This window comes from Megachile rotundata, chromosome 3 (assembly GCF_050947335.1).
Source record: "Megachile rotundata isolate GNS110a chromosome 3, iyMegRotu1, whole genome shotgun sequence".
Lineage (NCBI taxonomy): Eukaryota > Metazoa > Arthropoda > Insecta > Hymenoptera > Megachilidae > Megachile > Megachile rotundata.
The window spans coordinates 8,683,941-8,706,640 of record NC_134985.1 but is presented as its reverse complement, the minus strand read 5'-3'; the positions used below and the strand labels follow the sequence as shown (position 1 = coordinate 8,706,640).

The 22,700-nt window shown below is 36.2% G+C and overlaps 1 protein-coding gene across 2 annotated transcripts; it reads right to left on the bottom strand.

Annotated features, from left to right (window-relative positions):
- Positions 1-72: 72 nt before the first annotated feature.
- ple (tyrosine hydroxylase ple) lies at positions 73-18,482 on the bottom strand. Of its 2 annotated transcripts, XM_003704602.3 has the most exons (7): positions 18,150-18,480; positions 8,191-8,302; positions 7,857-7,955; positions 7,194-7,256; positions 5,298-6,117; positions 3,379-3,742; positions 73-2,006 (listed from the first exon to the last, which is right to left on the bottom strand). In XM_003704602.3, exons 1-7 carry the CDS (start codon positions 18,216-18,218, stop codon positions 1,842-1,844), a joined length of 1,692 nt encoding a protein of 563 aa, XP_003704650.1. In that variant the 5' UTR covers positions 18,219-18,480; the 3' UTR covers positions 73-1,841. The 2 variants fall into 2 exon arrangements, with proteins under 2 accessions (XP_003704650.1, XP_076385459.1); XM_076529344.1 differs by lacking the exons at positions 7,194-7,256; positions 7,857-7,955 and having other exon boundaries at positions 18,150-18,482.
- Positions 18,483-22,700: the final 4,218 nt, after the last annotated feature.

Here is a 22,700-nt window from a genome sequence, read left to right as displayed (position 1 = left end):
ATTATATAAAATGATTCTTATAAAATTCTTAGAAAATATCTAGAGACATAGGTGAAGATAAACAAACACATATAAGATTCATATCTTAGGCTTTTATTATGCTCTGAGTACTTTACAATATAATACAAAGGAAATCTAGCGCGTCATTTTCGTACGCATTCGAACAGGAGACAAAGTATTTGGTACGAGTTAGCAACAGGGTAAACAATTGGTGCAGGGTGCACAAGCAAAGGACTCGCACTACACGCTAAACGGTGCGTCTCTAACATACCTAACATTGATTCGTGACTTCGTTATCGAAGTTATTTTCATCAATACTAAATCTAAATTCTCAGGAAACAACGGCAATACTCTGTTCTTTAAACTATTCTTTTCATGTCATTCATTTCTTGCTTTCAATCAGCTTTGTTACAAATTTCAACAACTTTCATTGTTTCAGTCACTAATTTTTATTGGAAACTTGTTCGTCTTGGGACATTTTTGTCACAAGTTTCGTTAGCTTTGATCATCTTTGTTGCAAATTTGATCAATGATCATCTTTGTTAGAGGTTTGATCACCTTTGATCAGCTTTGTTACAAGTTTGATCACCTTTGATCATCCGAGACACACAAATTTGATCATCGATCATCTTTGTCACAAGTTTGATCATCTTTGATCATCTTTGTCAGAAGTTTGATCACCTTTGATCATCTCAGTCACAAGTTTGATCAGCTTTGATCATCTTACTCACAAATTTGATCATCGATCATTTTTGTCACAAGTCTGATCACCTTTGATCATCTTTGTCAGATGTTTGATCACCTTCGATCATCTTTGTCACAAGTTTAATCATCTCAGTCACAAATTTGATCACCTTAGATCACCTTACAAATTCATCTATCATTCTCATCGTAAACATGATCATCTTTATCACAAAATTGAGCATCTCCTCCTAACTACTTCGATCATTCTTCCAAAATCGAACATGTACGATCATCTTCTTCACAAATCTGGTCTTTAATCGTGTTTGTCATAAGCTTCATAACCTTCGTAACAAACTCGATCAATTCCGTGGAGAATTCGATCAGCTCCGTCGCGAATTCGATCACCTCAGTCGCGAATCCGACGACGTTCCTCAAAAACCTGATCATTCCTACGATAAATTTGATCATGTTTACGTTGGCGAAAGAACAAGCGCATCTCCCAAGAATGAGTAACGTTAATGGTTATCGAGAAGAAAAAGAATAGCTACGTTTTAATACTAGTCGTCATAATTGATCTACGAAAGGACGACACGCTATCACTTGTTATCGCGGTGGATACTTTCGTTTGGCTACGTGAAGCTACTTCAAACACAACTACGTATACTCTACAATTAACACGATAATAATACAATAATAATAAGATGTAATACGATCAAATAAAATACACTAGGACGCGTGCAACGTACGCTCAAAGCGTTTTCGAGTCGAAGCCAATAAATATTTTGAAAAAGGGCGTGAACGCAAATTGAATAAATAATACTTATTTAATACATCGATAGTGTCCGCGTACGAACGATCAAATTCGGTCCACGAACGACGAATCCGCTTTGGAATACGCGCGCTGTTACACGCGGATGAGCGGTCTTATACACAGAGTGAGGACGATTCGACGATGGAGATGACGTGACATTTAACCACCGAGTTGGACACCGTTTTCGGACAAAGAAACGTTATCCTTTATATAGCCTTTCTCTAAATCACTCTTTCGAGTCGAATATTTCGCTAGAACACACAGCTTCGAAGAGGAGAGAACGTCGGGGATTCGAGCGAAGCTCACTGATTCGAAAGTAAACGTATCACGAGGATTTTCCTCGTCTTTACGCGAAAGACCTCTTGATTTTGTCCAAAGCGTTCGTCAGGTGGGTCATCTCAGTGTTCAACTGCGAGACGAGGCTCTCCAACCTGTCGACGCTGTCGAGGACCTCTACGCGTTGCGTGTGCGGATTGTATCGAACCTCGAAGGGTCTGCTCATGGTGGCCACCTGGAATCAAAGGATATTTTGTTAGAAAGTTTTATTTCATTCGTGCTTTTAGGATTGTAATATGTTTTATCATCTTTGAATATGAAATCATCATATGTATGATTTTATAGCTTCAATTATTTTGGACTGAGAGAATACATCACATACATATGATGATGTCGTATACAATATGTATAAAGTATGTATGTATACAGTAAAGAGAGAATATAAGAGAATGTATCATACACATATGATCATATCATATGCGCCATATGTATGAAGTAAAGAGAGAATATAAGAGAATACATCATACACATATGATGATATCATGTGCACCATATGTATGAAGTAAAGACAGAATATAAGAGAATATGTCATGTACATATGATCATATCATGTGCGCCATATGTATGAAGTAAAGAGAGAATATAAGAGAATACATCATACACATATGATGATATCATGTGCACCATATGTATGAAGTAAAGACAGAATATAAGAGAATATGTCATGTACATATGATCATATCATGTGCGCCACATGCATGAAGCAAAGAGAGAATACAAGAGAATACATTATGTACATATGATCATATCATGTACATCATACATATGTATGAAGCAATGAGAGAATATAAGAGAACACGTCATACACATATGATGATATGATATACATATAATGTGACATATAAAGTAAAACAGATAATAGTGGTAATTAATAATAGAGAAATAGTATCAATTCAATTATTTTGGACTATATCTTCACATGTATGATCTTATGTTACTTTCAATTATTTTTTACTACGTTTCCATATATTATGTATTGTACATATGTGATCTTATAATACATTCGATTATTTTCGACTATCACATTTTGAGTATTTAGAATAAAATCCTAAACTTGATGAAAAACTAAATTAAGTGCTCGAAACTTGAAAACCTAATAAATTAAAAACATGAAATTTAAAAGTTGAAAAAATGGCAAACCAAAAGTCCAAATTTTGAAGCTTGACAACTTTTCTTATGGAATTTTATGACATTTAAAATTTGAAAAAGTCCAAATTTTGAAGCTTGACAACCTTCCTTATTGAATTTTATGAAATTTAAAATTTGAAAATGTAGTGGACCAAAAGTCCAAATTTTAAAACTTGACAACCTTCCTAATTGAATTTTATGACATTTAAAATTTGAAAAAGTAGTGGACCAAAAGTCCAAATTTTAAAACATAACAAACTCCTTTAATCTCCCTAATCACCTTAATCTTCCTAATATTCCCAATCTCCCTAATCTCCCAAAAATGTATAAATCTCCAAAATATCCATATAAGCCCACTACTCTAATATCCCTCTAACATTTCCCCGTCAACCCAGCATTGAAATCTCCAGAATACATACCCAGCGACGGAACTTATCCTTAGCATCCTCAAAGCTTTCCGCAACATAGTAGATCGGTTGGTACTCCTGATCCTGATATTTCTGAACGGCAGTGATAGATGGCTCGAAAGGTCGATGCTCGCATTTATCGCTGACAGCGTGAAGCAGTTCTCCATAAGCGGACAAAAGTCCGGCACCATAAGCCTTGATCTCTTGTCCCTCCTTGCAGAGTCCGAACTCGACGGTGAACCAATAAATGGTGGACAATTTTTCGATCTCCTCATCAGATGCTCCCAGGGAAGCTAAACCGATTTCTTGAGAGAATTGAGCGAAGCTCGGATCCGCCAATAACGGCATGTGACCCAGAAGCTCGTGGATGCAATCTCTGGAAATTGAAGAGAGACGAATTTAAATACATAATTGCAGAGATAAATGAACAGAAGGAAGTCTTTGATTGAACGCTTTAATATCATTGGTAATAAGCATAGTCCTTAATTAGCTCTGAGTGGAGCAATTTAACGGAAGGGGATGAGAGAGGGTTGAATTAGGGGCTCTTTCATCTCTGCGTTAATGACGACATAATTTCGTTATCTAAAATTGCATGGTATTCGTAGAAATAATATTTTTCAAACGGTATTCTGATGATTCAGAATGTTTAATATTTAGATCGGATAAAATAAATTTTTAAATTAACATTTTAGGAATTTTTAAATTAATAACATGCAAATTTTTGAATTAAAAATCTGTATACTTTTCTTGGATAATCAACAAGTTCATGCTTTCATTGAAATCGAAAATTTCACGGAGGTACTTAGATCCCAGGAAACTAAGTTATCAACGCCATCGCATCGTTAAAAGCCAATTAGAGCTCCATTACGAGCTTAGAGAGGCGTGGTAATTCTATTATTATCGTTCTCTGTGTAACGTCAACCCTCTCGTCATAACCCAGTCGATCGATTCTGCTGCATCGAATCGTACGATACAGATCTCGCCCGGCATACATTCATGGCGTATAAAAAAGACTATTAAATCTGAAGATCATTATTTAGACTCGACGCTTTCACTATTGCGGAGTTTAGAGATCTTGGCATTTTATGTCTGCTATAAGGTAACAGTTCTACTGTATTTTCTATTTGGACATTTTTATATTTTTTATCTTGTATGTGATATTTATGGAAAATCGAAGGTTATGTGCAGCTCAGAATTTTATTAATTAGGAGAGAATATGCGAGAATGTATCATACATGTGGTTATGTCGTGTGTATCATATGTGTAGGAGAGAATATAAAGGTATACATCATACACATATGATCATATCATGTACGTCAAATGTGTAAAGTAAAGTGGTAATATAAAGGGTATACATGATACACATATGACCATATCATATATGTACATCACATGTGTAAAGTAAAGAGAGAATATAAGAGAATACATCATACACATATGATCATATCATATATGTACATCACATATGTAAAGTAAAGAGAGAATATAAAGGGTATACATCATACACATATGACTATATCATACATGTACATCACATATGTAAAGTAAAGAGAGAATATGAAGGGTATACATCATACACATATGACTATATCATAACATGTACATCATATGTGTAAAGTAAAGAGAGAATATAAAGGGTATACATCATACACATATGACTATATCATATATGTATATACCTCGCATGTGCAAAGTAAAGAGAAAATATAGAAGTATACATCATACACATATGACCATATCATATACACCATATATCTAAACTAAAGAAAGAATATAAGAGAGTATATCATATGACATACAAAATAAAATGGATAATAATTAATAATACAGAAATATCATCAAACTTCTTAATCAAAACATTTTAAAATCGTCATCTTTCAGCACAGTACCTTCGATTAAACAATAAGATAAATAAAATAAAATGCACTTACGGTTCCGGCGTGTGGTAAGGACTGTTGATGTGACGCACGTACTGGGTGCTCTGGAACACCCTGAAAGCAAGGCTGGACAAAAAGTCCCTAGCCGTGAGCAACCCAGCCGCCGGACGTAAAGTGAACCCAGTATTCTTCTTCAAGAAATCGCTAACTTCCTGAAGCTGAGGAATGCGGTGCGCCTCGAAAATCTTCTCCGCCTGCAGTTTCCTGAATACTCTCTGGTACTCAACGCAAGCGTGTTTCGGCACCAAGTCCACAACCGTGTTGAACACGCGTCTCCAAGTCTCGTTCTCCGTCTCGGTGTAAGGAATGCTCGGTATGGGATCTCCATATTTATACGCAAACGCGATCTCCGCGATGATCTTCCTGCGGGCCCTGTACTCCTTGTCGGCGAAACCGGGATGATTCATGTCGAGGTCGGGCTCGTATTTGGTCATCAGGTGGTTGCAGTGATCCAGCTCGGACGCGTGGCGAGGGAACCAAGGATCTTTGATGCTGACGGAGTTGTCGGCGAGCAGAGTGACGCCATCCAGAGCGGCGCTTTGACGCAGGTTCCTGATCAGCTGCAGCAAACTCTGCCTGGTCATGTCGACTTTTACCAACACCTCGAACTGAAGACCTTCCTTGCGGGAGAGACGGGACTCCACGTGGGTCACCGTCCCTTTGAAGTTCTCGATTGTCTTCAGGATTCGAGCTAGGGAACTGATTCCCTCGCGGAGGCGGAGCACCAGCGCCGCTTTCTGGATCGCGTGCTCGCTGTCGGGACACTCGGATATGGTCTTTGCTAGCACCACTTCCTCCTCGGTTAGTCCCGCGTCTGAAAGTAGAAAGGGATCTTCAGAGGTTGAGGTTTTAGGTTGTTATACCTGGATTCAGAGGCAGAGACAGCCTTATTATGTGGATAGGTGACTTCATGTGTTAGGTGACTTTGTATGTATATGATGTAGGTTTGCAATAGGAGTCCCTTTTAGAGACACATGTTTATATCTGGATTCAGAGGTACTGCAGCAGAGACAGCCTTATGTATTAATGTGGATGGGTGACTTTATGTATTAGGTGATTTTGTATGTATGTGATGTAGGTGTGCAATATGAGTCCCTTTTAGAGACACCTATGTACTCGAGAATTATTTGACTTCCAAATTTAATCTTCAAATCGTTAAATTCTTACATTTTTTAATTTTCGAAAGCAAGCAGCAGTAAAACAGAATTTTTCTGTTATATTCGTTCTCTAAGTTTCACGAGTAGAATGCGAAAGGTCTTAGATCACGAACTCGGACCCTTTCCACACTTTCGTTACATTGCAGCGCTAAGTGATTTCCGTGGACGGTAATAATCGAGCAATTCAAAGTCCATTTTCACGGAATGTCTGCTGTCGGCCAGTTATATGGCAAGGGAGGAAATAAGGACAGAATAAAGTAGCTCTTACTGTCGCGAACGTGCCGCGAAAGATGAAGAAAAAAAGGAGAAAATAACGGAGTTATACATTTATGGTGCAGCCACGTTTCAGGGTAGAGTCCTCGGCTAATACGATTCTAAATGCACAAAGCGGATTCGGGAAAAAGGACAAGAACGGTAAAAGGTGGAAAGAGGTCCGTAATTCTGCCAAGTGGCGGGAAAAGAACTTCGAGTTAGGTTAACCTCTACAATGACTGTTTCACTCTCAATTTAATTCGGCCACTTTGCCTCAATTGCTGCTTTGACACTTTTAGAACTTTCATTTTTGAGTCGAGGTTTAATTGAGTCCTAATTGAGTCGAGGTTTAATTTTTTAGGGGAAATCAGGTTTGTAAAAAGTTGCTGGGAAATTTTGTAAAAAGTTCAGTAATAATAAAATATTTTCTGAACGTTCTTCTTCCGATATTTTAATTTTGACAATTAAAAACATGACTTACCATCATTATAATCCTCATCTGGCTTGCCGTCGCTTTCTGATGACGACTCAACCGCTTTGGCTTCTGCAAGTCAAACATAATCGCATGCTCATGCAAAAGACATCTAACTGTATAATACTTGCATAACATATAATACTCGCTTCTGAACATACTTCAGTCATCGTGAAATTTTTAATAATTCAATAATTAAACAGTAATATTAATTTTTTCTTTTTTGAAAATTAAACTAGTTGACTTAAATGTGAACAAAATATATTTTCTAAGAGTTTCACTCTTAAAAATTTACTCTAAAAATTGTACTAAATTATAATTAAATTGTATCAATAATTCTTTGTTGTATCGTTTCATAAGCTTAAAAAAATGTATACTTTTCTTACAAATAATGATAATAAATTTTATATTCTTACAAGTAATAATAACAAAAGAATGACAATAAATAAACATTTCCAAACTAAGAGATTAATTTGAAGAAAAATTACAGTGTCGCAAATTTGCAATATTTTAAACAGACAAAACAGAAAATCAAGCAAGAAATCACAAACAAGAAATATTTAATAAATTCGCAATTTATTCCTCTTTAAAGAAATATAAGTATGTAAAATATTTACGATGCAACAAAGAGTTAATAGAAAAAAAGAAAATAAAAATTCGATAAATACAAACCTCCATCTTTAGCAGCGCAAGCCAAAGTTTCCGCTTGTTCGTCGTCGCTAGACGAAGCATAACGTTCCGTATCTATGTGATCCTGATCAGCTATCGGGTCTAACGGCAAACAAGATTATCATGCAACATCGATGATACACGTAATTACATATTGTAGAATACTTTGCAATCGAGTTACGTTAACAACGTCTGTTCGAATGACACAGTTTAAAAGCTATTTCGAGAACAAACACGTACAAGACAAAGTCATGCGAACAACATCAACGTTACGTAAATAGGAAATATAAAAATAGATAATTGCATTAAAATGAGAAAGAAATAAATAATAACTTACCATTCGCTCGTTGACGAGCTTCCTCCAACACGCTCTGCTTGGTTTGTTTCACCACCAACGACTCGAAACGAGCATCGTCCACCAGGGATCTCCTTCTTGCAGGATATCCGTTCTAAACAAATTAAATAAACGATGTATTTAGTGGGATGTCGTTATTACTCTATGCTTGAAATCAGGTCGTAACGGAAAAAACGGTGATTACTTTTTAATTTTTAGGTAAAATTGAATGATGGAATTTAAAACAAAAATGTATATCGGTGTTTGTAAAATTTATGTACTTAAATGGTACATAAAATTTATGTAATTATGTACTCAATGTATAGTGTATTTTTATTTTATAGTGTAGTATAGTTTAATGTGTAGAATATTTCACTTTATGGGGTATCTCTAGATTTCACTTTATATGAAACATCCGAACTATGTATATAACATTTAAATTTAGACTATGTACAATATAAATTAGACTGTGTATATAATATTTAAAATAATTATATAAAATTTACAATATGACTGTATATAAAATTTAGAATACAAGATTATATATACACAAAATTTTATAAAATCCGCTATAAGAGGGTTCGCCACGTCCGCCATTTTATTGTCCCGCAGTGTCACGTGTTCTTCCGACACTGTAAGCTTAAATGGCGGATATCCTGTCCGATTCCGAACCTGCAAAGCTTATCTTCAGAGACTGGTCAGTAAGATAACGAAGCAAAGACACGGAAATTAATTTTCCCACACGTCTGTCGCTGCGAGATCGGAAATTAGTAGATCCGGACAGAACGGAGACAAAGCGTCGATCACAAAGAAGATCACGCACGAGTGAATAACCTTCGCGATGGAAGAGAAAATGCTGGACAATGGAGACGTTCAAGGAATTGTTAAACAAAATGGATGTTCGAGTTATGGACGAGAATAATTAATTTAACATGATATCTACACGTTTAGAAGTTATAATTGCTGTTAAACGTGGGAAGTATAATTTACTAGAAAACGTTCTTTTATTTATTATATTATTGTTATTGTTTATGTCTATTTTGTTTTTCATATATTTCTATTCATTTTCATTCAGTCAAATAATTCAGAAATTTGTATCAGTCACAAATTTATTGTTATTGTTTTTATCTATTTCGTTTTTCATACATTTCTAGTAATTTTCAATTTGACCAAACAATTCAGAAATTTGTATCAATCACAAGTTTGATAGAGTAACTTATTTAAACTTTATTTGTGTAAAACAATAAATTGTATCAGAAAATTAATCTTTAATATTTTTAACAATTATTTACTTGATTTCAAGATTAATTATTAAATAAATGTATCGAACGATTTTAATCTAACAAATGATCTTATAATTCTAAAATTAATTTTTTAAACAAATTTCATAAATCTTGAATCTATTTTAACAGTAAAGAAATTTGTAATAATTTAGAATAAAAACGTGAGCTTATGTAAGAAAGATACACAGTTTAAATAAAAAAAGAAAATTGATTAGGGTACGTGGCATTCCACATGCATCGCGAATAACGATTGCCGAGGATCATTAAGTCGTCCGTTAGAAATGTCACGATGTTTTGCGGCCGATTGCAAAGAGCAGACTGTCATTCAAATTCTTTACGAGGTGGTTTTCATGAATGGCTCGAGACCCAGTTCGATTTTCCAAGCGAGCAAAGCGGTTGGCACGGTTTAGAGAAAACGTGTAGTAATCCCTTTGACGACATATCGCCAAGTGGGCCAAGTACTTTGCCAGTGGAACGGATAGATGAACGATGACTCCGTCGAATACTTGCATCATCGGTTACTTGATTATCCCGTAAACAGATTCAGAAAAATTGTCCTGTTTATCGCAGGGGAAAAAATGGCACCTGTGGGTCGATACTTTGGCGCGATGACTCGCTTAGGTAATTAACCTGAGTCACTTGTGCAGCTGCGTTCGAATTTATTTCTGTGTTAATTTCATTTCTTTGTTCGATAGTGATACTTGATTTTACGATCAGGTGTGGATGAACTGCGTGATTTATCAGTGATTCTGCAATCCACTATGGAACTTCCTTTGTTCAAGCGAATACGGTCTTTGAATACCGAATGGAAACTAATCATAATTCTTTTTAAATGTTATTTCTCCTTTAATTGTCACATTTGAATAAGGACTATGTAGTTTATTTTTCTTATTTAATATAAAACGATTCTTATTTAATTTTAAACACGAGACTGTGAATTTTATTTTAATTTTACTGAACATATTAATATGAAGAGTATACAGTTTATAAATGTATACTTTCACTGATTATAAATGAGTGTCTTCAATTTTTCAAAACATGTTTTCAAAAGTGAAGACTCGAAATTTTTCTTAACGTTACCAAAGTAAAAAGTTAATTTGTTTTGAAGAATAATGCTGTAATAGTGTCTGCGTTTTTCCAAAATTTTAATCGGTAAACAATCGAAGAAAAATGGCCGCCATCAGACGGCATTCCAAGAAACGTGCGTACACAGTTTCGCGGTTGATTGAAATTATTCCACGGCTGGAATTTTTTTGCCTATAAAACGGCACTTAATGATCCGTGGCAAATCTATCCAAGGTCGATCATTATTTCGCCATTAAAATCATAGCTCGCATGGCGTTATTAATTGCCGCGGTTTACTATGTAGCCACCTACATTGTAGCCCATAGAAACCAGCTATTGAATAACGAAACAAGTTTCACGATACGCGTCCCGATACACGAGTTTCTCTCGAAAAATTCAGAAGATTGTTATTATCTAACAATCACTGTTGCTCTAAATGAAGAAACGTCGAATATTAAAAGATTTGTGAGCTGAGAGGGACACTAGAGGCAGAAAATCGTTGGAAGCAAAAAAATTGTTGCTGGACTGACCGCGAATTACGAGATCGGTATGCATAATGCGTCTGCATTAGTATTATTTTTGTTGACACGAAATAGAAATTAATAGGATGATTTTTTAAAAAGATTTTTATAATGGAGATGCATTGTGAGGATGTTAAAAAATTTTTAATATATTTTGCTAATATATGAAGAAATGTATGAAAGATGATTAAACATTGTAGAACACAATAGACAAGGAAATCTCCTAGGAGAAACAGAGGACACAATTTAAATGCCCGAATAAAAAGAATCGGGGGTGCGCATGTGCACAGTGTAGAAGTATGGCGGTCGAAAAAGAATAGTTTAAACCTGCATATTCACCAGTAATTTATTTCTAATAAATATTTTGTCATATCTCTGTAACACATTCATCTGTAATTTCTTGTGATATATAGTTTTTCATTTTCTTACAAGTTATTTGTAATAATCATTTCCGTAATACATATTCTTCAAATATATTTTGTAGAGCAATCATTTTGGTATATTCTTGTCTTTTCAGCTTTTCAACGCCGTAAAATTAATAAAATACCTCGAAAGACAATATTAGTAATATACAGAAAATTTATTACAAATATATTCCAAATTATTGGAGATTGACATGAAAATAGTTTTGCTCGATTTAAATTTCCCGCTCGTTTGTACGAGAGACAATTTAAAGGGACAGTTTTCGAGAGATCAAAGGTGCCGAAAGAGAGTTTTACTCTGTGATAAAAGACAATACTGAATGTAATTAAACATTATAGAGCACAATGCTGAATGTATTAAATAAAATACAGTATAATAACATATTATGAAATACAATATTGAATATAATGAAACAGTATAAGATAAATAATCATATTCCTAAGTCACGATGCACACCTAACGTTTTTTTGTCAAATGCTTATCATTAAATAGAGCGATTAGCATAGTGGATGATCTGGTAGCGATACATAGGTGTGTGTAATGCATATTAACCGTGTTAATGCGTCGATAAGTGGTCAGAGGCGTTGTCGGGTACGGCGAGCCTCCAAAGGCGAATAACGGAGTTCAGAACAGTGTTCAGGGCCTCTCCGCGTGTCTCGATCATCGGGGACTTACAATCACTTCGTTCTCATATTTATAACATATTCATAATTATCATGCGGGAGCCGAGGTCGAGCGATTTTGCAACGCGATACGATTACACGATCCTGCGAAGCGATCGGCTAACATGGCCGCCTCCTGTCGAGGGTGTTCATAGTTACTTACGCGATTTTGTAATGAATCGGCTAACTAGTTTCTACATTTTTTTTTATTTATCTAACAGTCGAGCCTTTTTACGGATACGATACCGATTAAAATGAGGAAAAAATCGTGATATGACGTTTAACGCGTTGATTGCTGTAGTGACATGTAATTGCACTTGCGAGCGGTATGATTATTCCATTTTTCGAATTCGAAGTGAAATAACTGAGTTGGGGCAAATCGATTGGTCTCAATAATTTTTATTCGATTATGGTCAGATTTTAATTCGATTCTGATTCACTTTTAATTCGATTTTGGTCAGATTTTAATTCGATTCTGATTCACTTTTTATTCGATTTTGGTTGGATTCTGATATAATTTTGATTCGATTCTGATTCACTTTTGATTCGATTTTGGTTGGATTCTAATTTAATTTTGATTCGATTCTGATTCACTTTTGATTCGATTTTGGTTGGATTCTGATATAATTTTGGTTCGATTCTGATTCACTTTTGATTCGATTTTGATCAAATTCTAATTTGACTTTGATTCGATTCTGATTTAATTTTGGTTCGATTTTGATCTAACTTCGATCCGATTCCAATTCCATTTTGATCTAACTTTGATCTTATTCTAATTCAATTTTGATCTAACTTTGATCCACTTCTATTTAATTTTGACTCAACTGCATTTTCAAAAGACCCAACCATTTTTCCACGTTCCTAAAAAAATCGATGGTAACAGAAATAAACAGTGAATGAGTAAAGTAAGGTCCGGTCATTTTTCACCCCTGCAATAATGCGTATAGAATCGATAAGGATCGATCGAGCACGCGAGTAGCGGATTCTTGATCGAATCTAGATCCGGCGCGGTCGAGTTCCGTTCGAGTGACTCAGATTTATCATCGTCGTTGTTCGCCATTATCATTAACAATACTGTCAGCTCGCGTACTAATCGTGACTCGATTTAACGTGTCAAACATTTTCTTTCACGTAAACTTTTTCCACTAAATGTAACTGTTCCTGGGTTCTGATATAATGATCCCGAAAATTTCATCAGCTCCAAGAACGCGTTTGCCTAATTACAAGCTAGCCGTGGAAGCCTTCAAGGAGCCATAGAATTTATGATATGCGGAGAAAGTAACGGATCGAGAGGAGCATATCTCGCCAGTGAAATTTCACGTCGTGATCTTCGGTTTTTCGTTTTCAGCCGGGTCAGCGAACCGATCATGGGTTCATCTCGTGAATCACCTTGCTTTCTATATACCAGATAATGAACCTGAAGTGCAGGTGCAACCGTCATCTGACACGATTTATCGCTTAAAATATAGCGGCCTGTGTTTCAAACCTTTTTAGTTTATATTTTGTTCACAGTAATTAGACACATTTTATATATTTTTACTCCTGTAATTTTGATTAATTTTACACTTTTCCAATTATTTTGTGTTTTGAATAAATTTGAATAAATTCTTGGCTTTTGATTTTTGCAAGATCTAATGTATTTGATTTACTTGATACTAGATTTGAATATACTGCAAAATTGTTATGTTTTATTTTTTGTTGAGCTAAATAAACCTTCATTTTTATTTTAGATTTAGGCAAATTTCAAAACCGACTATTCTCAATTTTTAGTAAACACGTAAATTAATTTAGTACTCTTACATTACTGCTGCTTGTTACATTAGACTTGAATGAATTTCAGAAAATTTTATTTTTCAAGTTTCATTAGATGTGCAATTTAATATTTTTCTAGTTGCATGTATAACATTTCAGATTAAGATGAACTGAAAAATTGTCTGTCTTAAACCTTTACTATTACCAATTAAATTTATAACTTCTCATTTACAATTTTAATAATAAACAAACATTACATACAGTACCTCCATTTTTCATACTAACATGGACCTCCATTATCAATATTTTTTTCCTGTACAAATTAATAATAATCTTAATCTAAATTTTAATAGTAATTTTGATCAAAGTCACCTCTAATAAGAACGCAGTAATTTGCGCGACTCATATCAAAAACAAAAATAAAAGATTGTATCATAATGCAATCTTCAGAAAGAATTATACTGGTCTCTAATTTATAGTCGTTACCACGAAAAATGGAGACAATAAAAACAAAAATAAAAACCGAAAGAGGCTGGAAAACAACGCGTGGGACAAATAAGTGGCAATCGAAGCGTGTCGCGATGGAACGAGGCATGAATGAAAAAGTTTCCCGCAGACCTTGCCAGGATACCAATTAGAACGTCATATCGCACGATTTTTTTTTAAATGCGCTAGAAAACGCACAGGGACACGTCCTTGCGATTCTAATTCTTCGAGGACCTATTCCTGCGGGGCGGGGCTCCTGTTATGAATGGAAAAAAGCAACGCGGCCTCGGATCGAGACTTTGATTGAAAGTCATCGTTGCACGAAGCATTTGCCGCAGGAAGAAACAACGGATCGACCTTACTGTTTCTAATGCAACTGGATATTAAACGAGGATCGCTAATTACGGGCTGAGATTTATTGCTTCGGCTACCGCCATTTTGACGATTCGGGGAAAATGGCGGACATCTGAATTGGAGGATTCGGGGAAGGTTTCTGAATTGGAGTGAAACTTCAATGTTTTTGAAGTAAATTGTGAAAGTGTTCAAATTTGTTATTTTTTGAATTCGGGAGTTTGTGAACTTTATATTTGGAAATTCATTAATTTTCAAATTTAGGAGTTTGGGAATTTGGGAGTCTCGGAGTTTGCAAGTTTTCAGATCTATAAATTTTCAAATTTACTATTTGGAAATTCATTAATTTTCAAATTTAGAAGTTTGGACGTTTGAAAGTCTGGAAGTCTGCAAGTTTTCAGATGTACAAATTTTCAAATTTAGAAGTTCGGGAGTTTGGGAGTCTGGAAGTCTGCAAGTTTTCAGGTCTTCAAATTTTCAAATTTATAATTTGGAAATTCACTGCTTTTCAAATTTAGAAGTTTGGAAGTTTGAGAGTCTGGAAGTCTGCAAGTTTTCAGATGTACAAATTTTCAAATTTAGAAGTTCGGGAGTTTGGGAGTCTGGAAGTTTGCAAGTTTTCAGATCTATAAATTTTCAAATTTACTATTTGGAAATTCATTAATTTTCAAATTTAGAAGTTTGGAAGTTTGAGAGTCTGGAAGTCTGCAAGTTTTCAGATGTACAAATTTTCAAATTTAGAAGTTCGGGAGTTTGGGAGTCTGGAAGTCTGCAAGTTTTCAGATGTACAAATTTTCAAATTTAGAAGTTCGGGAGTTTGGGAGTCTGGAAGTCTGCAAGTTTTCAGATCTTCAAATTTTCAAATGTACAATTTGGAAATTCACTGATTTTCAAATTTAGAAGTTTGGAAGTTTGAGAGTCTGGAAGTCTGCAAGTTTTCAGATCTACAAATTTTCAAATTTACAATTTAGTACACTTTGAAATTGTTGAGGTTAGAAATTTAAACACTTGTGGACTTAGAAATATTCCAATTGAGAGAAAATTCAGAAAGTCTCAAGTGAAGTAATAAGAAATGTTCAAACACAGAATTCTGCAGAAATTTTCAATTGAAGGAGTCCTTCAAATTTAGAAACTCGATGTTGCAAAACGAAGCAAACATTGTCGCTGCAACCCAGAGTATACATATTACAAGATCTTGAAATGTTGGTCAACCCGAGTTCGAAAAATGGCGCCAAAAGAAGATACGAAACAACGGTTGCACAAAATGGAGATCGAAGCACAATGTAAAACGGCAAGGTCGTTAATGTTGCGCAACAGTCGTAATAATTAATCTGTACTTTCTCTATAGCGTGTCTCTTCTTCATTTCCAGCAGGAGAATTTCACTCGCACGTTGGAACGGCTTTTCGAAGGAAGGCTAACGAGATGTGTGTGTTGGTGCGTGCATGCACGAGTTCACACAGGCGACTGATGTAATTTTTTTTTTACCTGTTACGAAATACACCGGACGTTTATCACGAAAGTCACGTAGGCAAACGAGAAAGAGGATTCTTCCGTGTAAGAAAGTTCCGCAGACGAATCTTGTGGAGGCCTACTTCTCTCAATAACATATGGTTGATCACGTGTTTGTGTGGTTAGGTGAAATGCTTAATGAAAGAAGTTTGACATTGTTCATTGAAGATTTGATTGAAGATTTTTTGTGGAAGATTAGATGGAAGATTTTCTTATAGGTGAGTTGGATGAAGATTAGGCTCCTTGGCTGAACGTATGTGTTGAACTCACATGTGTTGAAACGTACAAGACAGTTTGGTTATGATTATTAAATTGGTGCCAGATTTTTAAGTACATTCTATGTATAATGGGTTATTACTTTAATTTTTGGTAGCTGATTGCAAATTTTGGTAGGTGAGACTATTTTTAGATATGAAAGTTAAAATATTTCAAAATGTTAAAATACTTCAAGTATTCTCTTTAAGAAATGAGAATGTAGCGAATGAAATAATGTCACCAAGGATAGAGTAGGTTCTGTTAGCTCGTTTTAATTAGAATATGATTAGACAGCATCATTGAATTGCTGAATACATGTAGAGATCTTTAGATAAGTATCTATAGAATGTTCCTATGAAATGTATACATACTTTGAATATTAATATCAAACATAGAAATATTAGGTAACATGTTGATGATAAATCGTTTGAATTATTTTGTAATTATATAGATAATATATGAACTTTATCTGTGTTCATTTCATACTTAAATAAAGAGTATGCACATTTCATTGGGACATCGTATATATTATGAAGTAGTTAGATCATGAATATCTTAAATGAAAAAAAACTTGATTGCAGTTATATAAGGTCATTGATAAAGCATATACATGTATACGTTTATTCGAATAACCTGATCTAAATCAATCATTCAGAAATGTGGAAAGAACTCTGATATAAAAGTCTAATGACTTTGTCTACTGTAATTAATATTTATATATTTGAAGTTAAGTTAAAGAAGTATTTACACTGAAAACCACAATGAATTTTGAATACATTAAAACTTGAATTCTGAGTATGTTCAACATTTACTGAAATGTATGAAATAAAATGACTATTTTATAAATTCCGAGATAAACGATTTTCCAAAGATCGAGCACAAAAACATCGCCACGCAACAAGTTAATAATACTAAATGGGGAAAGCGAGTTACGATAATAAGAGTGCTCGCAATTATATAGAGTTACGCGCTAATTTCCCGCCATTTCAATTTAAACGCGCGGCAAAGTTCCCGCGCTTTCTAGCGTTACAACTCAACTCCCTTTAACACCTAAATTACACTTTTACTTTTACAATTATTTACTGGTTTATAGTACTGACAATATTCTCGAACAATTTTATCACCGTCTACCGTCACGATTTTTTAATAATTCAAGATTTGTTAACACGCTGAGTAGCACGGAGATTGTCTGACTTATTTGGATTTTAGAGTTAGAGTGATGTTAAGGAGGATACTCATCAAGCAAGATACTTAAGCATGATACTAAAGTAAGATACTTAAACAAAATATTAAGTTATAATATTATAAGATATTAATATATTTCTAATTACAAGATCTCAATGTTTCTTCTACCAGAAATTTCAAAGAGGATATTTTTGTACACTCTGTTAGAAATACTCAAACTTTATAATAAAGTTTGATTTCAAATTATTGAACGTTTAACATAATAACATAAAAATATAAATTTAAGTTTGACTAAAATTTTCTGACAAAGTTTGCAAAGTGAGCACTGTAAAGATATAACAAATTACGAATCGAGATCAACCTTAATAGAAAATTAACTAAAAACTAAAACAATCATACTGAAATACTTCCGACAATCTCCATAATTTTTACCATGGTACTCAACCGATCTAAATAACAAAAGACTCACCTCGATGCTGTAAGACTTCTTGATAGCGAACATCTCGCGATTCTTCTGTGCCGCTGCGACAGCCATCATATCCGCCGTATTGTTCTTCGTAAATAAAATCGAGCCCAAAAGCTACTTCAAAGGTGCACCTCCAACCGGATCACCGTCGACGATCAATCAGCAGAATCACCGCTCACGAAAATTTTCTCGGTTTTCCGCTGCTCGAACACCGGGACTCGTGGGTCTCGATCTGAACGACAACAACAACGACTCTGACGACAATAGCGGGTGAACTCCCGTGTTAGTCCGCTTTGGACGAAGCGTGCGAGCGAATGCGCCTACGGGGCGGATTGCCGCCGCATATAAACGTTGCCTCCCTTCACCGCCGACTAATGTCGGGGTCAGGGGTGCCCCCACCCCACCCTCGTTTCGGGTGGTCCATCAGCTGCAGCCACCACCAGCTCCGTCGTCGCCACCACCACGTCGCCGTTCCAACGGTGACGCTTCCATCGTCCGCGCAGAACGGCAGAACGCCACGAGGTGGTTCGAGCTCTGCTCTTCTGACCCTCGATCAGCTGTATCTTCGACCGGTCGAAATAGAAGCACACCTGGTGGTCCAGTTTTTAAGGAGTCAATTAGTACAGACAAAGAACTGTGTCATCGAGCAATTAGAAACAGGAAGCCACTATCTATAAATAGCGACACGCTATTTACAGCGAAACGTTTCTTTGGACGGATGAAAATTTTCCTTAAGATTCGTTTCCGTGTTGTCGGTCACCGCGGACGTCACGAGCTGCAACGCCTGGAAACTCCCAAGTGCGATTCCGATACTCCCGGTTCGTTCCACTCTCACCGTGAATTCCCCGATACAACATTCCAGGAAAATGATCTGGTTCCTAAGAGTGGTAGACAAAAAGTTGCCGAAGCCTGTTCGACGAATCTCGATTTTTTTTTCTTAATTGACGATGACGCATTGAACGCTCGTTCTGGAGCGTCTGGGGAATAATGTTGTTCGCACACCTGTTCCGCGTTCACGTGATTCCAGGAAATCCAATACCAATGGGTGAAACCACGGGAAGAACCGCGATCAGAAATGTCTTCTTTATTACCGTTGCTGTTTAGTATGATCGTGGTCACGCGATGCAGTGCAATGAGATGACGTTATGACGCGGAGAGTAGTTGCGCTATGAATTTTGAGGACATTGTGGTGAATTTTTGGATGAGAAACACTTTTGTTGAAGGAATTTTTAGATTTGGAGTGCAGGAGTTTGGCTTGAGTTTTGGTACTATGAAGTTTGTATTTTGGAATGGAGGTTCTGACTTTCGGACTTGGGGAGTTCGACGCTTTGAATTTCGTCTGTAGGAATTTCAACGCTTCGAATTTCGATTAGGAGATTTTCTAGGCTTACATTTGTGGTTCTAGGGATTTCGATGGTTCGAATTTCGAGTCTAGAAGTTTCTACGTCTCGAATTTCGACTTGAGGAATTTCTACGTCCCGAATTCCAATGACCCGAATTTCCACGTCTCGAATTTCCACTTTACGAATTTCCACTTTAGGAATTTCCACGCCCCGAATTCTCACGCGTCGAATTTCCACGTCCCGAGTTTCCACGACCCGAATTTCCACGTCCCGAATTCACACACGTCGAATTTCCACGTCCCGAATGTCCTCGCGTTGAATTCCCATGCGTCGAATGTCCACGTCCCGAATTCCCACGCGTCGAATTTCCACGTCCCTAATTTCCACGACCCGAATTTCCAAGTCCCAAATTCCCACGCGTTGAATTCCCATGCGTCGAATGTCCACGTCCCGAATTCCCACGCGTCGAATTTCCACGACCCAATTTTCCAAGTCCCAAATTCCTACGCGTTGAATTCCCATGCGTCGAATTTCCACGTCCCGAATTTCCATGACCCGAATTTCCACGTCCCGAATTCCCACGCGTTGAATTCCCACGTGTCGAATTTCCACGACCCGAATTTCCACGTACCGAATTTCCTAGCCCAGAATTACCACCATAGGAATTTCTTCATCCCGAATTTCCACCTTAGGAATTTCTATATCCCAAATTTCAACTCTAGGAATATCCACGTCTTAAATTTTAGTGCATGCAGTTTTAACCTTGTAAAAATTGTCCCAATGTCCCAATTGTAGAAGTTCCAAATTTGCACTCTAAGAATTTTTATATGTGCAATTTCAATACTACATCAATTACAATTCCCCGAATTTCAGTGGTAGACGTACTTCCGAATTTTGATGATATTTGCTTTTAATAGTAAATATATATAGTCATCGTTATATGTATTTATTAACTTGATGCACATAATAAGTGTTTTCATGATAAAAGAAGATAATTCATGGATCGAAAGTTAAATCATAATGGAGTTTAGGATGCGTGGAATAAAGACAAGCCGGAAGTTTTCTAGCGACCTTCTTCCTTATCTCGGCAAAGAGATCCAGCATTAGTAGAGTATCGTTGGGAACAATATGTTGCATAGATCGTCAGGATATCAAGTACAGTCAGTTCAAATATTGCTTCCATGGGAACAATGTTGTAATTAAAGCAGATAAGAAGTTAAATTAATTGATTTATAGGGACATTGATTCATTAATTTATTGGTTTAGGAATTTTAAATTTTGGTGTTTTTGAATTTGTAGATATTTTTGAACTGTTACATATCCAAATCCTTAATAACCAAATATATAATATAACCAAATTTTCAAAATTCCAAAATTGCAAATTTCCAAATTTCCAAATTTCTAAGCTCTCAAACTTCCAAGTGCCCTAATTCCCAAATTTCCAAATTTGCAAGCTCTCAAACTTCCAAGTGCCCTAATTCCCAAATTTCCAAAGTTCCAAGCTTTCAAACTTCCAAGCGCCCAAATTCTCAAATTTCCAAATTTGCAAGCTCTCAAACTTCCAAGCGCCCAAATTCCCATATTTCCAAATTTCCAAGCTCTCAAACTTCCAAGCGCCCTAATTCCCAAATTTCCAAATTTCCAAGCTCTCAAACTTCCAAGCGCCCAAATTACCAAATTTCCAAATTTGCAAGCTCTCAAACTTCCAAGCGCCCAAATTCCCAAATTTTCAAATTTCCAAGCTCTCAAACTTCCAAGTGCCTTAATTCCCAAATTTCCAAATTTGCAAGCTCTCAAACTTCCAAGTGCCCTAATTCCCAAATTTCCAAAGTTCCATGCTTTCAAACTTCCAAGCGCCCAAATTCTCAAATTTCCAAATTTGCAAGCTCTCAAACTTCCAAGCGCCCAAATTCCCATATTTCCAAATTTCCAAGCTCTCAAACTTCCAAGCGCCCAAATTCCCATATTTCCAAATTTCCAAACTCTCAAGTTCCCAAGCGCCCAAATTCCCAAATTTCCAAATTTCGAAAAATCCAAATTCTCAAATCCCCCAATTTCTAAAGTCTCAAATTGTCAAATCCCAAAGTCTCTATATTTCCAAATTCTCAAATCCCCAAATTCCCAAGTCCCCAACTGTCAAACTCCTCAAGTTCACTTTCCAAATTCCCCTAACCTACCCATACCCCTAAATCTCAAAGATTCCTAAATCCCAAATCCTCACAAAACTTCCAAATCCCCAAAATCCCAAAATTATCTCCACACCTACTTTCATCCAATTTCCATCCCTAAGTCCCGCGACCTTCAAAAACCCCTGCAAATCTCGTCTCCCTGCGTGGGTGACCCGCCGTCCTTTAATCACCATATTATTGCCGGGAAATCCAGATTTGCCGTTGACTGTACGCATACGTATACGTACACAGCGATCGTACGCGCCTCCATTCCACCAATGTTGCTCTAAATGAGACGCGATCTTACTTTCATGCATCAAGGCCGCTCTAAGAGCACGGAAACTGAGCGGCACTTGCTCTGCGTCAGATCGACAACACGCGTGTACGCACGTAATCTGATAATTCACGGGTTTCTAAAGCGAAACCCGTCTACACAGACCGGTCTAACAGAACGTTCGATGCACGCATATCAATTTCTCTCTTTTTTTATTTATGTCGAATAGGATTTTCCCTCGAGACGTAGGAGAAGACGTGCGTACGCGAAATGTTTGACATTCCTGGCGAACGGGAACTGACGCTTCGACGTCACGTACGCACCCACTGTGTGCTGACGTTTTTTTCTGTTTTCTTTCCTCCTTCTTTCGAGGAGATTTATTTACCTGGTTTACCTGGGTTGGTTGACATTAACGGATGTTGTGGAAGTGGGCTCTTTTTTTGGAAGGTATGAGGATTGGAGGAAATTAGTGTAGTGGGTGATACTGTTTTGGCATTTTGGGATTTTGAATTGGGAAATTAGGGAATTAGGAAATTATGGAACTGGGAAATTAGAGAAGTGGGAAATTATGGAGTTGGGAAATTTGATTATTTAGGAAGTTAGGGAATTGGCAAATTATGGAACAATGAAATTAGAGAATTGGGAAATTAAGGAGTTGAAAGACTTGAGATTTGAGAAATTAGGGAATTAGGAAATTAGGGATTTGGAAAATCAGGGAATTTGGAAATTATGGAGTTGGAAAATTAGGGAATTGGGAAATTGAGGAGTT

Coding starts and splice junctions, on each gene's coding strand:
- ple (XM_003704602.3), bottom strand. CDS start 18,218: ATGATGGCTGTCGCAGCGGCACAGAAGAATCGCGAGATGTTCGCTATC. Junction 6,118..7,193: donor AGATGAGGATTATAATGATG/GTAAGTCATGTT, acceptor TTCTACTTTCAG/ACGCGGGACTAACCGAGGAG. Junction 2,007..3,378: donor AGGATAAGTTCCGTCGCTGG/GTATGTATTCTG, acceptor CTTTGATTCCAG/GTGGCCACCATGAGCAGACC.